At 40.0% G+C, this 15239-nt stretch overlaps 1 protein-coding gene across 6 annotated transcripts in view; it reads right to left on the bottom strand.

The window, feature by feature from the left end:
• The window catches only part of LOC146361180 (uncharacterized), a 56623-nt gene that overhangs the window by 1436 nt on the left and 39948 nt on the right, over nucleotides 1-15239 (bottom strand). For 2 of the 6 annotated variants that reach the window (XM_084921638.1, XM_084921634.1), the window contains exons 6-42: nucleotides 14979-15050; nucleotides 13268-13410; nucleotides 13168-13185; nucleotides 12320-12526; nucleotides 12217-12243; nucleotides 12032-12094; nucleotides 11868-11951; nucleotides 11739-11789; nucleotides 11498-11638; nucleotides 11309-11362; nucleotides 10965-11009; nucleotides 10763-10825; nucleotides 9852-9983; nucleotides 9570-9635; nucleotides 9448-9474; nucleotides 7506-7604; nucleotides 7388-7423; nucleotides 6700-6786; nucleotides 6473-6505; nucleotides 6329-6364; nucleotides 6172-6231; nucleotides 5791-5868; nucleotides 5550-5585; nucleotides 5396-5449; nucleotides 4943-5014; nucleotides 4779-4844; nucleotides 4663-4690; nucleotides 4192-4224; nucleotides 4074-4108; nucleotides 3832-3948; nucleotides 3598-3745; nucleotides 2951-3015; nucleotides 2590-2718; nucleotides 2459-2491; nucleotides 2011-2373; nucleotides 1727-1924; nucleotides 24-133 (exon numbers count right to left, since the gene is read on the bottom strand). In XM_084921638.1, coding sequence (XP_084777764.1) covers nucleotides 24-133; nucleotides 1727-1924; nucleotides 2011-2373; nucleotides 2459-2491; nucleotides 2590-2718; nucleotides 2951-3015; nucleotides 3598-3745; nucleotides 3832-3948; nucleotides 4074-4108; nucleotides 4192-4224; nucleotides 4663-4690; nucleotides 4779-4844; nucleotides 4943-5014; nucleotides 5396-5449; nucleotides 5550-5585; nucleotides 5791-5868; nucleotides 6172-6231; nucleotides 6329-6364; nucleotides 6473-6505; nucleotides 6700-6786; nucleotides 7388-7423; nucleotides 7506-7604; nucleotides 9448-9474; nucleotides 9570-9635; nucleotides 9852-9983; nucleotides 10763-10825; nucleotides 10965-11009; nucleotides 11309-11362; nucleotides 11498-11638; nucleotides 11739-11789; nucleotides 11868-11951; nucleotides 12032-12094; nucleotides 12217-12243; nucleotides 12320-12526; nucleotides 13168-13185; nucleotides 13268-13410; nucleotides 14979-15050 — 3109 coding nt within the window. The remainder of the gene's footprint in view (nucleotides 1-23; nucleotides 134-1726; nucleotides 1925-2010; nucleotides 2374-2458; nucleotides 2492-2589; nucleotides 2719-2950; nucleotides 3016-3597; nucleotides 3746-3831; nucleotides 3949-4073; nucleotides 4109-4191; nucleotides 4225-4662; nucleotides 4691-4778; nucleotides 4845-4942; nucleotides 5015-5395; nucleotides 5450-5549; nucleotides 5586-5790; nucleotides 5869-6171; nucleotides 6232-6328; nucleotides 6365-6472; nucleotides 6506-6699; nucleotides 6787-7387; nucleotides 7424-7505; nucleotides 7605-9447; nucleotides 9475-9569; nucleotides 9636-9851; nucleotides 9984-10762; nucleotides 10826-10964; nucleotides 11010-11308; nucleotides 11363-11497; nucleotides 11639-11738; nucleotides 11790-11867; nucleotides 11952-12031; nucleotides 12095-12216; nucleotides 12244-12319; nucleotides 12527-13167; nucleotides 13186-13267; nucleotides 13411-14978; nucleotides 15051-15239) is intronic. The other 4 variants (XM_084921635.1, XM_084921636.1, XM_084921637.1 and 1 more) reach the window with 4 other exon arrangements.

Below are 15239 nucleotides of genomic sequence, written 5' to 3'. Positions count from 1 at the left end.
ATTCATGCTGATTTGAGCCTCACCATGTGTTGTCGTGAAGAACGTCCTTGCCATCAAACGAGTATATTGACACGTTTTCCTTCATTCTGCCGCCGCTGAAGATGTCGTCCCAGCTGTCAAACAGAACCTCGTCCTGGTGAACGCGAGGCACATGAATGAGTCAAATTACACTTTGTTGGGAATGTCAAAGCTTTAAAATGAGTCAACACTTAAGCGAGTATTTGAGGCTGGCTTTAATAGTGACTCAGTTCCACAGACTGTATGAAAAGAGTCATAGTGCCACACATCTCTGCGCGCACCGAGAAGCTGAACCAAGGATTTGCATTCATCACTCCATCAGAACCTTTGCCATTGACTCAAGTTTTTTTTTCTTCAGAATATTGTTTTTGGACTTTTTCTGGCTTTATTAGACAGACTCAGTGAAGACTAACAGGAAAGCGAAGGTAAAGAGAGACATGGGGCAAAGGGCTGCAGGTTGGACTTGAACCCAGGCCGGCCACTCTTACCCATGTGGCATATGGTCACCTGCTCATCCAACTTAGCTAAACTGGCACCTGCTCAGACCAGTTTTTGTTTGATATTCATACCTCAGCCTTTTCTGTCTGTTTCCCTTGATTCATTCTCAGTTGTTTTAAGGACACACTACACAATATCCTAAAATATGCCAAGTTTTCAGCTAATAGCTCTTTGTAAATCACCTTGTCGCAAAAATAATATTTTATGTCTGTCAAACTGTGTTATCTTTGGCATTTTTCATTGATTCAACCAAAGAAATGGGAACAAATGATGTGGTTTGTGACAGGCTGCTAGTAACAAAGAGTCTAACAATACAATGTATAACTCATTCGTTGTGTTAGCTACCTCTTTTATCACTGAATGATGCACAGGTCAGTGTTAAATGGTTTATATTCCTTTAAAAATGTTCAGGTACAAAGACTAGACTGACAAATGAGTGAAAAAAGAAATCCGGGAGAACTATTGCTGAAGAATGCTTTGCAAATTAGAATGTCCTGTGATGGCACACATTTTAAAAACAGACACGTCCTCCCTCAATTTAAGTCTTTACAAAATCCAAACAGCACAGTAATGCAAATAATTAGCCCGCTGTACAGTTGATGTGAGGGTCAAATTAGTGATTCATAAACTTTATGTGTTTATACTGGGCTGTAAATATGTTTACTTCTGCTGTAGGTTTTTGTCCTTTTAAACGTGGAACTTTAGGGCGACTGACTTACTTCTTTGACCAGTCTCAAGTGGCCATTAGAGGAACTGCAGGTTTTTGCCTCAATTTTGCCCTCTTATAATCATAGCCTAACAGAGTGATTACAGCTGAAGCGAGCTTTGATCTGAAAGTTAGCATAGCGGTATCTTTGACTGACTGATGGGCAGCTGTAGTTGCTAGCTTGCTCCTGAGTCAGTGGTGTCTTCTAGAGCATTTTTAATCGATGAATATCTTGGCTTCTTGTGCTCCAGTTTTACTGAATGAATTTCTATATTTTATTCGTCTATTATTTAGCACTAATCCGTACCCTTCCATCTAAATATAGTCCCTCATGGCTCTAAAGGCCAACATGGCTACAACTGTAAGGATAAAGTCACAGCAGGAAGAGAACAGGTGATGTCACTGAGATTATGTCCATCTATTTTATACAGTCTGTGAGAGCAATGCATAAACTTGCACAAGACACAGGCCACGTCAGGTTGGGTGAAAACACTGTTTAACTACCTTCAAGTTGACTACTGATAAATTCTGTCTGTCAGTTTTGCGGACGATGCTGTGGAGATCCTGGAGTCTGGAAGACAGGAAGGCCCGGAAAGTTCCCTTCATCCCGATGGACTGAGCCTGGGTGAAGCACAGGAAGTCTGCACCGCGGATGCCCCGCATGGAGCCGGTCTGAGGGCTGTTCAGAGCAATCAGGTGGAGCTGTGGGGAAACATGCCAAGAAGTAAAAATGTATTCTTACAATGTGAGTAGCTAGACTTTGAGATGTACCAAGTGGTTTGTCTTACCACTGGCCCAGAAGTGTGATGGTGGACCGGACTCTGGGGTTGACGTGGGGGTGGTCTTCGTGGAGTGGTGATCGGGTAACGAGTGTCCACAACATAATACCTGTTATCAGGTGAGTTTAACCGGTCTGTATAACTTGGAAACCTGGGATCTGTTAGTTCCGGATACCGTGGTTCTGACTGATACCGCGAATCAGGCTGGTATCTGGGATCGACGTAAGTAGGTTTATAGTCAGGCTCAGCATGTGGTTGGGCCGGACTCTCATGCGGCTGGTTGAAGTGGTTGGTGGAGGTGCCCGCGTGGGAGTGGTGGTCTTGGAAGTAAGGGACAACTGGCGGAGGCTCCACAGCAGCAACCTCATTACCCTAAATATGCAGCATGTGGCTTGTTAAAACTGGGCATGCTATATACCTGAATTACCAGATAAAAGACAAATAAAATTATGCTCACATCCTCCCTGGGGAAAGCGATGTACTCCCCAAGCTGAAAAATAAGAAAAAACAGAATGAATATAGATAAAAACTCCACATTTAAAGTATTTTTGCATCTTTCCGGCTGATTTATGAAGATGAATGTTTCACCTGGACTTGACGAACTCCATCTCGGACTCGTAGGTAGAGATCTGTTTGGTCTAGTATGTACACCAGAGAGCCCTCAGGTTGTCTTCTAGCTGTAGCTGTCATCGTTTCGTAAGACCTCAACACTGTCACCTGCAAACACAGACCACAATGTGGATTACTGTGCAGCCGACATGTGTGTTTTTGTTGTGGTTTTAGAAAATTATTCAAAAAAAAAAAACTGGATGGACTTTCAAGTTTTATGCTAATCCATTGAGGTAATCAACGATAATTTCCAGCTCTTTAAAATTTGAACGCCCAACATTTTTTTAAAGTTCATGACAGATAACCAGAAAATAAACAACTGCCTAAAAGTTTTACTCACCCCAGAGGTGACACCAGGCACTCCAGGAGGTCCAGGAGGTCCTGGTGGTCCAGGAATACTGATAGCTGTGGTTCAAGCACAGATTTGTTAAACATAGGCTAAATGCTTGGATAAGCATTATCGTTATCGTTGCAGGCGCCAGACATGGAAAAGAGAACGCCTTCTCAAAAGACGTTAATCTGAGCACACAGAGATGAAACACAATGATGCAGTGAAGTTTTCTTCAGTATAAAGTAATAAAATGATAGTTATCTATAGGTAGACGATGAACAGATAATTCAGCACACTTTAAATGCTACATCATTGCCCAAATTCTTAAAAGCAAAAACCAAAAAACTAGTTTAAAAGTGAATATAAGCAGGAGGTTTAGCTTTTACAGGCACTTTTGTATCAGAGGCTTTTGTTGATGACAAACCTGCCAGAATTCCATCTATCACATAAAGTTTTCTTGTATATGTGGGGAAATTTTTAGAAATGATAAGCAGCTCTTCATGCACAAAAACTCAGAGGACACTTTAAAATGCAAGACTGTTAATCCAGGTGGGGTTTAAATTAAACGAGCAGCAAGTCATTCAAATTTTAATATATAAATCACCTTCTTTTAAGAAGTCTTTCATATTTAAGGGATGTTTTCCAGTTTAACTCACTCTGTGTGCCTCTGTAAGATCCATCCAGTGATGCTCCTGGAGGTCCAGGTGGCCCTGGTGGTCCAGGTGGTCCATCATACCCTCTTCCAGGTGGTCCAGGTGGCCCCTGGGGGCCTGGTGGGCCAATAATGGAGTCTCCTTTAGGGCCCTAATAAGACAGGAGGACACAGAGTCTGATTTACAGCATCTTTAAAAACACGAAGTGGCAGTATGTTTTCCAGAGTGTGATCGTACTGGAGGTCCAGGCACTCCCGGGGCTCCGACTCCGCTTCCTCCATACCGGGGGTCATAATATCCTCCGCCTGGCTCTCCTTTCTCTCCTTTCACGCCACTTTCACCTTTCAGCTCATTCTGGGTAGACACATTAAAAATCAGAGAGAAAGCCAGCAGTACAATCAAAACTCAAACCGATTTGAACAACTTAATCTTAAAATATAAAGACATAAAATCTAAAGTGTGCAAAGGTGAGGGATTACCTTTAAACTGTAAATGTCAATGTTTGATCCAAAACCTGGAACAAACCAAAATGTCTTGCCTTAAATTTGTCCACACACTGAAAACTTTAAACATTTACATGTCTGTCAGGGACGTTACCTGGTGGTCCCCGATCTCCTTTCTCTCCTTTAACTGTTAAAAAACAACAAGTTAAACATGCGCAAGAACACAGCATTTCCTCAAATCCTGACTTTATTTACTGTAACTGCAAAGGATAACGACCCATTATTAGAGTCAGGCCAAACATAGAGGCCAAACAACTGCTGCTTCTGAACCTTTTAGTTACTGCTAAACTCCACCAGTGGGATGGTGTAATTCAAACACAGCTCTCCACCTAAACCCTTTTTAAGTCTAAAATCACTGTGGGGAGAAATCTTTTTGAGATTTTTGGAGGTTTTTTAACCGCTGGACCGAGATCAGACAGCTGTTGCATATCTTCCAGCCTTTCTGCTAAGCCAAGCTAACCATGACGCTTCACATTCACCATACAGATATTAAGGTAATATATTGTACTTCTTAAAATGTTTCTCATAACGTTGGCATCTAACATTGAATTTGAAGTGAACTCACCAGCGTAATACCTGGAGTAATCATATCCCTGAAATTAAAAGGAAAGAATTAGGGAACTTTAACCCATTTTGACCGATATATGCACCACAACAGGAAAATATCATGTCTGGACTCACTCCGAGTCTGTCAATAGGAACAGGAGGTCCGGGAGGCCCAGGGGACCCTGGTGGGCCTGGTGGTCCCTGAGACACAAAAAATAATATTGATTACTGTTTCTGTAAAAGATGACAAATGGATTGAAATCAGGATCTGATAAAAAGGTCAAATCTTCAGCACTCACAGGGTATCCGTATCCAGATCCACTGCCCGCATCTCCCTTCTCTCCTTTGGCACCGTTTAGTCCTGGTCGACCCTAAAATAAGACACAGGATGCAGAATGTCACAGTTACATTCTGACATAATGAACTTCTAAAAAAAATAATTAATTATTAATACTGTCTTCCCTCTCAACCCTGCAAATCAAAGCTTCCTAAGATTGGACTCCACTGTTGTTCTCTTTTCACAGTTGCTGTCACATAAATCTAATATGAAGAATCAACTGATTGCCATAGTATTTGCACAAACCACTACATTTCTGACTTCATACTTTTACACTTTATATTTGTAGCCATGAGATCAGCATCAAGGGTGATATTTCCCTACTGGGCAGTTGTTTGTGTCATTACTCCAGTCAAATACCTTCCTAACTATGGGAAGGCTTATCATGAAATCTTTGTAAAGATGCCAAACTTACCGATCGGCCAGGAAAACCAATCTCCCCCTTCTGGCCTTGAGGACCTTGTGGACCCTGGAGAAAAATGTACATTGAAGCTAGTTATACTAATCTGATTTTGCTAACTTGTTAAACAAGTCTAAAGTTGTGAGCTTTTAAAATTTAGACAACATACTGGAAATCCCATTGGGCCAGGACTTCCTCTCTCACCCTGCAAATTAAGACACAAGCACACTGTAAACATCACACACAGTGATATTTTGATTTAAACATATTAGGAATGATCACCTGAACTAGAACTATCCATGCCAACACTGATATCGGTATCGGATCGACACTAAGGCAGCTGGATAAATACTTTGTTTCTATCATCAAAGTCCATAATGACAGATTTTTTTTTAACTTGATTTATTTACCGGCTGTCCTGTCAAGCCTCCCAGGAATAGAGGTCTCCCATCAGGCCCCGTGATGACACCAGGCTCTCCTTTTTCTCCCTGAACAAAAAGCAAGAACTTACAAAAATACTACTGGAAACAGTATTTAAGTCACAAGGCTTTTAAAAAATATTGTTGATATTAAAATATTGAACTCCATTCGTTTCCTGTTACTTTAACACAAATTGTGTTAAATAATTTGGAAAGTAAAAAGTATGTCACTTATTGAGAGGAATGTAAATAAAAATCATGTTAAATCATGTTAATATGAAAATGTATTAAATTAAAAAACAATGGTGCACAAAATATAATGAATATACATGTCTTAAAATGTGAAATGAACAAACAAAGATATGCACCTACCTTAGGTGCATATCCTGGTGGCCCTGGGTTCCCTTTTTCCCCTTTTGGTCCCATTGGGCCCTAAATCCATACACACAATATAATCACTTACTTGCATTATTTTGAATCAGTTGGTTTCCTACAGGCTCAACTGTTTGATGATCATGGTGATACGTACTGGGAATCCTGCCCTGCCTGGAATACCTGGTCCAACCTGAAAAAGAAACGCAGTTTGAAAATGCTAAAATATTCTCTCAACTTTATGTTTTGTGGCGACGCTTTTGATAAGATTGTTAGGGGACTGAGGGGCGCATCCACCTACCTGCCCTGCTTCGTTCCAATAAAGGTCGTTATACTAGCAAGACAAAGTTAGGTCAGTTAGTATGAATGTGAATGAGCAAACAAGCATGCCGTGGCTATTAGTGTAGATGAGTAACATCAGGAGGAAAATCGATTTAGACAGGCTGTGCTGTGTGGGTTAGTGTTATTTCACATATTAATCCAGAATCGTTCAACCTCTGTACATTTACAAGTTGAATGAAGACTCACATCTCCTCCTGGCTGGTAGATGATCTGTCCTGGAGGTCCAGGAGGGCCTGGAGGTCCAGGTGGTCCACCATCTCTTCCTGGCAAACCCTGTTACAAATTGGTGCATTATCAGGCAGAAATGGGTGAGTATGCAATATGTTCAGAGCATAGTTTAATCGAGTCCCTGTCTGAATGAATATTGCATTATTGAATATTGAACATGCATATGAAACTTTTGACTGGTACTGAATAAAGGCATCATCTGCATATAAGTCAATCCGATGGTCAGCGATCATAACATTGAGACATACAGAAATAAAAGGACCTAATGTAGAAACCTTCAGACAAAGTTTTGTTGGTAACTATAATTGCTGTCATCGGCATATAACTAAACTCCACAAAAGGAAAGTTTGCATGAATTCAATAAAACTAATGAAAACATAGGTAGGCCCAAACAGAACTTTGAGGCACAACTTTCTGACTGACTTGCGACTGACGTGTTGCTTCTGTTCTAAAGAAATGTTCAAAGAGATCGCATGATCTATGACAAATTATCCTATATATACATTCCTTTCATCGATTTAGATAGACAGTAAACTCTAGATAAATTATAATAACTAAAAGGTTATTTGGGAACTGCATATGCTGATGAAGCTGATATGAAATGAAGAGCTTCCTAACAACAACTTTAACTCTGCATTCAACTCACCCTCTCTCCTTTCTCGCCGCTGTCTCCCTTTGGACCCTAAAAAATAATCAGGATACTGTATTAGAAGACCATATCATTAATACTAGTAAGTGTACAGTAACACTAATGTTAGCCATACTTTTTCTCCAGTTGAACCATCCAAGCCAGGGATCCCAGGAGGTCCTCGTGGTCCTTCTGCTCCTTTGCTACCAGGTGTTCCTGGTAAACCTGGATTTCCCTAAAAAAACATTAAAACATATTCTTTACAGGAGTGGTGAATTCATAAAAGTATGACATAAATTCACTGAATTAAAATGGAATGCTGCTACTAATATTGTTAATAAGACAAACTTTGGAAGACTTTTTTCATTTATGTTAATGTACGTATAAAACATAGGTATGGTTTCTCACTTAATATCCAGGATTTTGGGGGGTTAAAAAAAACTGTGCTTGTGAATTGTGAAACAATATGGGACTCATGTAGATGTAATGACTAAGTATCCTTGGGCAAGATACTGAACCCTAAGTTGTTCTGTGATGTGTTCATCAGAGTGTGAATGTGGGCTAAAAAAAAGTGCTTTGATGAAACTGCGTGAATGATGGATTACAAATATGAAAATTTAAAAAAAAAAAGGATATAAAGGATTATAATAAATATTTTTAAAACATACACGTTTTAATAATCACTTTGTGTGTGACGATGTTGCACTGAGACTGATCCACACATTAAGGAGGAAATACTGCATATACAGACAAATACAGACATTTATGCTACTCTATAGTAAGATTCTATAAAAATATTGTAAGCATTTTTTTTAGAAGATCTTTATTTTTCTATGTGTAATTTATTGATATTAAAACTAGGCTAAATACTAATGTAATCTTTATTGTCAGGTCTAATAAGACAAGTCTTAGATTTTTTTAACTTACCCAGAGCTTATTAGACTGAAACTGAATATGTGATTAACAGATACACAACAGAGCAAATAATTGAACAAATCATTTGAAAACACACATGTAACTGATATCAGTAATAAACAGACAACCAAAGTGGCCCTAAAGTCAAACCATGAGGCACACCTTTTTATATTTGATTCACACCCTTATACTTTGATGTGAGATTTATACTTTATGTGACTTAAGTAGCCACACTCATGCCAAAAAAAGAGGATAGCTTGGATGCTAAACAAAAGCAAAATTACTGTGGAGAAAGTTGGATTTAATCCTGATTCGAATTGATGTTAATAGGGGCAGGTATGGCTCCAGGTCAGGGGTTTGAATCCACTGAACGGCTACCCTGAGGTACCCCTGAGCAAGATACCGTTCCTACAAACTGCTCCCCGGGCGCCCAATGGCTGCCCACTGCTTCACTGGGTGAATGGGTTAAATGCAAAGAGGAATTTTTCCCATGGGGATCAATAAAGTTTAAGAAGAAAAAATATACTACAGTGGCTTGCACTGCTGTTGAACAGTGCTCCGTGGGATGTTCAAGGCTTGGGAAATCTTTGGGAAAGCCTGCTATAAATTTCTCAATAACTTTATCCCTGACCTGTCTGGTATCTAAACCCAATCGAGAATCTGTGGCAGGATCTGAAAACTGCTGTTCACAAACACTGTCCATCTAATCTGACTGAGCTCGAGCTGTTTTTCAAAGAAGAATGGGCAAGGATTTCAGTCTCTAGATGTGCAAAGCTGGTAGAGACATACCCTAAAAGACTGGCAGCTGTAATTGCAGCAAAAGGTGGTTCTACAAAGTATTGACTCAGGGGGCTGAATACTTACGCACACCCCACTTTGCAGTTATTTATTTGTAAAAATGTTTGGAATCATGTATGATTTTCGTTCCACTTCTCACGTGTACACCACTTTGTATTGGTCTTTCATGTGGAATTCCAATAAAATTGATTCATGTTTGTGGCTGTAATGTGACAAAATGTGGGAAAGTTCAAGGGGGCCGAATACTTTAGCAAGCCACTGTATGTACTTCTTGAAATCTTAAAATGGGTGACGTTTTAATTTACGGTATCATGGACATAAAGAAATAACTTATTCAAGCCATACAGTTTCTCTGGCATACTTACAGGATGACCTGCAATACCAGGTGGGCCCTGGAAAAATATGGCACAGGACAGCATGAGATATACAAATATTTACAGCACTGTGAGCAAAGGAACAACAATCTCCCATATTTGTAACTCGTTACCTGGGGTCCAGGTTCGCCTCTGAGTCCAGGCAAACCACTGAGTACCTCATATCCATCTTGATCACCCTGTATGGAGATAATTTGAAGTCAAAACAACTGATCACTGCTAGCTTCTCATCCACTCAGACTGTTTGGACTGGTTGACATTTCAGAGTAGATATCAATGGTTGCTACCGCCATCCTCAAACTAACAACTTTTTTTTAGCTTGGTACTTGCTCTCATCTGTCCACAAAAAAAAAACAAAAGAAAACAAAAAAAAAGGAGAAAAGAAATCTACTCACATAGCCAATGCGATATGGTGGCCCAGGTGGTCCGGGGGGCCCTGGTGGTCCCACTGGTCCCATTGGACCTGGAAGCCCTGCCAGGCCAGTCTGTCCTGATGTCCCCACCTGTCCTGGTTCACCCTGAGAGCCCTTAGGTGGCAGAGGTTAGTTGTAATGTCAGATTATGTTCAACACTGTATAAAGAGGAGAAGAAAAGTAGGACAGGAAGAGCAAACGGTGGCATGACACAGGCACGTGCAGAGCTGGAGGTTAAGTGGAGATGCGGATGAAGGTTACAGTTAAGGTTTGGGGACCTACTATGCTCATTAATGTGCCTGTATTTATTTTTGGATTGTACTAGAGCTGATTGTATAATTCAACAATGGACAAACATGCCTCTTTATCATCGCCCTAATGTATGTCTGAAGCAAGTCGTGTTAGTGCATGTCTCTTTCTAACAGGACACTGTCATATGATTAGCCAGCTTCTGGAAGCTTGCTGAGGGGCAGGGCCCAGTGCTTGTGAGCTGTACGGCCTGTTCTTCATAGGTCCCTGTACCAAGTTACTATTTAAAGAAACCATTTTTGGTGAAAGTATCTAAAATTCTGCACAGTGTGAAGCCTGATTTATTAAAACTTTGGTCATTTTTAATATGAACACCTTGCTTTGTATATGCATGACAGAAACTAAGGAAACGCAGAGTAGGTCCTTAAATGAGTGAAGAAAGTCTTTTATGGAAACAGAATCTTTCACAGCTGCAATGTCTTGAAAGATTCTGTGAAAACAGAAAATAATAGTAATATAATAATAATAATAATAATAATAATAATAATAATAATAATAAAGAGTAAATAATGCAGAAAACTCGAGAAAATAAAATAAATCATCACAGCAGAGACATGCCCCAGGACCACCAACCCATTACACACCGTAGAGGATGGAGTAAAGTAAGAGAACAAGCCGGTGAAAAAGCTGGAGCCTTGTGCGTCTTGCTAAAGGAAAGCAACAAAGAATGTGAAGAGTACATGGATGGGCCACCAAGTACAACATTTTCATATCAGTTCAGTGGGGAACATCTTTCTGCTTTCAATGATGAGAGTTTTAAGGGCTGAAATTAAAAATGAAGCTCACCTTTTCTCCAGCTGGTCCTGGAAGACCGAGGTCACCATTGTCACCCTGGGGAAAGAAGATTTAAAACAAAATATATGATAGTCAATACATTTAAAAGAAATGTCTATTGAATCATTACATTTAGTCCAGGTTTGTAGGCTGTATTCATTTAAATCCTTCTTGAATTTTTTTAGCTGTTTTGTGGTCAAAATAAAAATCTTTAAAATATTTTGGTTAATCACTAAATAAAACTAATGAATTTCTCATTCAGATTTTATTAATAAATGATTAAGTCTTTTAGTGAGTACATTGTCTCTTGCTAGCATGTACCATAGTACAGCCCCACAGACTGAGTCTATCTTTACCTTTCCTCCTGCAGGTCCAGGTGGACCGGGTAGCCCAGGAGGACCAGGGGGTCCCTACAGCAGCAAACACAAAACAGAGTCAGTATTTACTATACCTCAAATAAACATCAACAACATTTAAAAGCAGAACAATGAAGGCATTGGGTGGTAAGGAAGTAAAATGGTAAGTAATCAAAGTAAAATACTCACTGGCAATCCCGGAGCACCATCTTGCCCAGGTGGTCCAGGAGGTCCAACAGCTATTGGACCATCAAGGCCCACTGCCACTGAAGTACCAGGGATCCCAGGAGGGCCAGGAGGACCTGGGAGACCCGGTGGACCATGTGGACCCTAGATAACAAATCCCAAAACAATCATATTACCACCTCAAGTGACTACTTTTTACTTATGTTAAAAAACAACAACATAAGAACCCCAAAACAAAACATACCCGGATTTTATCCAAGTCTGGGAATCCCGAGCCCTCCATGTCAACAAATGTCTGTAAGAAGCATAAATTTAGTGAAAAGTTTTGAAAGTTATGAAATGAATGAAAAGAGTGTGTGGAGCCTGGACTTACTGGACGATCACCAGTACCAGGTCCAGGAGGTCCAGGTGGACCTGGGGGGCCTCTGGGTCCAGGCTGACCCTCTCCACGTTCACCCTGGAGGATTTTAAGACCACGGATTATCACGTTACATAATGCCATGTGTCTTCTTTAAACAGATGACTTAAATAGGGCACCTTTTCGCCTTTGGCACCAGGACCTCCTGGAATTCCTGGAACACCCTGCAGCCCAGGAGGACCCTGGAAACAGAAGCAAAAAACCCCAAATTACACTGATAATATTTCAATCGATTTATCTGGAAAAGCCTATAAATAATTCTTCTTTTGTAGCAATATTTCAATGTGAAAACAGAGAAACTCACAGCTCTTCCATCCTCTCCTGGATCACCCTGAAAGATTAATGAACAACCTCTGAGCAACATGAACCTCCAAACACTGAACAGCTCTAAACCTCGTTGTACTCACAGGCTCCCCATCAGCTCCTGGAGGTCCTGCAGGCCCATCCAACCCTGGTGGTCCTGGTGGTCCAGGGGGTCCGGCCAGCTGCTGCACAATAGAGCCATCCCCAAGTCGGACCACCTCAGCTGCAGGTCCTGTAGGACCAGGTGGTCCGGGAGGCCCCTGAGCCCCACGATCTCCTTTTTTACCAGTGTAGCCTTTGCCAAGATCACCCTGTGAGTGAGAATGTTGGATTTGGAAGGAATGTAATACTTAGTTAATACTTAGGTTACAGGTTTAAATAATTTAAATGTGAATTATAGTTTTAAGCTTTATGTGTATAATAAAGGCATCAGAATAGTTTCTCTAGCAGAGACACAGTAGATCTGTTGACAGCAGAAACAAAACATGTTGTTATGGATGAACCTGAAATAATTTCTATCATTTCTAATGGCAAGAATAAAATTTCAAATTCAATCTGTATCATAAGTTTTGCTCCTGGCTGATCGGCATTTAGACATTTCTGCTCTTGTGCTTCAATTCATTCATTCTGACATGAGCCTTTCTGCTCATCTCCAACATGTTTTTATTCCTCGATTCGACCAGAGTAGCTTTCAATGATTCAGAACTCAAAATAGTTTTAGCTCCTCCCCCTATAAGGCCATCTTTTCAACTATATGTGACACCGGACAGAGCCGAGTGTGAAAAACAAAACTCTTGGCTCTGAGACTGAGATTTTAGAGTTTTCTGAATCCTGAGCTTCTGCATTGCAGGGATTATTTGTACACATGCTGACCTCCTTATTTTTGTTTAGCTCATTATGTATAAAAGCCAAACTGCATGTGTATGAGTACATGGACAGACACTTTACATACCTTTTCACCTTTTTCACCCTGAAAAGCAGGAAGAAACAGTTGAGTGCATCAGCCATACGGTCACTAAAAACACACTCACAGACACAAAGTGGTGTCTTACCTTCTGTCCTTGGACTCCACCCTGTGCAGAGAAACCAGAGCCAGAGCTGACACCCGAATCTCCCTTCGCTCCTACAGGGCCCTGGTCCCCCTTTGAGCCTTTCTCTCCTCTGTCTCCTTTTTCACCTTTAGCACCGATTGTACCTGAAGTAATTTAGCAAGTTAGGAACATCTAGACTGTGCCGCAGGACAAGAATGCTTAAATACAAATGTGATATGTGTAAATGTAAGACCAGCAACTATCAATGCATCATCTGCTCTTATATAGCACATGGATGTCAAGCACGCTGATCCAGCAAACAGTCCTTCACCATCACCCGAAGCAAAATGTGAAATTGGAACTGCAATAATCACAAAATGAAAGCACAGAAGATGCCAAAGCAAAAGCCAAAAAATGTCTTTAATGAAATTGCCTTCTATTTATTTTTCTCTGCAAAAAAGGCCAATTTTATTTTAGAAATCAGTCCTATAGAGGGAAGCAGGAATTCTTGCTTCTCATTTCAAGGTTAGCTGTATCGTTTCTTCAGGGTTTTATATTTAACTTAACAGGTCCACCATAAATAAATAGATAAATAAATAAAATAAAACCATGTTGATCTGTAAGTTTGCTTTTGGTAAAGAAACAAAAGAGACAAATATTAAAGCAGACACATTAGCGCCGCTTACAATTAATGCTGGTTTTCTATTGTTGGTGACGGCTGGAGTCAAAATGTCTTTATGAGCCCAAACAGGTCACGAGAGGCAGAACATGCATGTTTTACTGTTTTTTGTATTTAAACTAGTAGGTTTAGTTGCTTCTGCTTCACAATAAAAAGTTACAGTAGTTTTGTTTGTGGACTAACAAAATTAGTAAATATTAAATAAAATGAGTGAAAATGAAGTAAAAACAGGAACATAAATAAATAAGTCAACAGTCAAATAAAAAACACACAAGAATAAATAAGAAGAAAAAACAGGAAATAGAAAGTAAAAAAAAAGTTCAAATAGGAGAATGGAATGAATAAATAAAAATAAATAAATAAATAAAAACTGAGCAAAAAAAAAGGAGGAAATAACACAATTAATGGAAAACATAAAATCTGAAACACCAATTTTCATCTTATTTTATGTATTTTTATATTTAAGGTATATGGCACTTTTTGAGCCATTTATTCATTCATTCATTATTTTGTCAGTGTTGGACCTCCATGAGCGTTGCCCATCGTCACTTATACAACAGAACGTTTTACTCAAGAAATGTCCGATAGAGCATTAAACGTAAGTTATTATATTATGTTTTGCACCAAAGTTGACTGGAACAGAGATTTTAATAAAGATTATACCTTTAAAATGTCATTTCTACCATCCTGTGATTTTAATTTAAGCCAATCTGATTAAACAGAGTTCCTGAGGACTATTCAGAGTGGCACTACAAGTAGAAACAATGTTGGATGTTGTGCTACAAACTTCAGTAGTAAGTAGTCTGCTACTTCAGTAATAATCAAGATTTGCTCTCTTGGGGACAAAACTAAGACACCATCGCATTGAAGCCTGCTGAGCGGATGCTGACGTTCAATCAACCTCCACCCATACACTGAGCAGAATGAGAAAGCAGCAACAGCCAGAGCGCTCCTTCTTTACTGTGATAGGAAGGCCACAGATTGATTAGGACATGAGCCTAATCTGATGTGCTGCCAGCCATTATCAGGACCCTTTTGCCCCCTGCGACCCACCTCTTGAGCCTAATAATCCAGGCTTGCTGAAGTCCTGCCTGCTGTACTCCACGGAGGGCTGATACCAGACATCTGAACACAAACATACCTTTACCTGCTGCTCGGAGAACTCATGAAACATGTTTGTGGCGTGATGGAGAAAGGAACGTTCCTATTTCACGAGCAACTCACTCAAAGAGAAATTACTTCTTTTATCATCCACTAGAGGGAGCGAAAGAACTTCTAGTCATACACACTCCTTGCAGCAATCTCCTCACACGG

The sequence above is a fragment of the Perissodus microlepis genome, chromosome 23, assembly GCF_051167445.1.
Source record: "Perissodus microlepis isolate ML-2025 ecotype Zambia chromosome 23, ASM5116744v1, whole genome shotgun sequence".
NCBI lineage: Eukaryota > Metazoa > Chordata > Actinopteri > Cichliformes > Cichlidae > Perissodus > Perissodus microlepis.
Note: the sequence above shows the minus strand (reverse complement) of the source record. Positions and strands in the feature narration are given on the sequence as shown.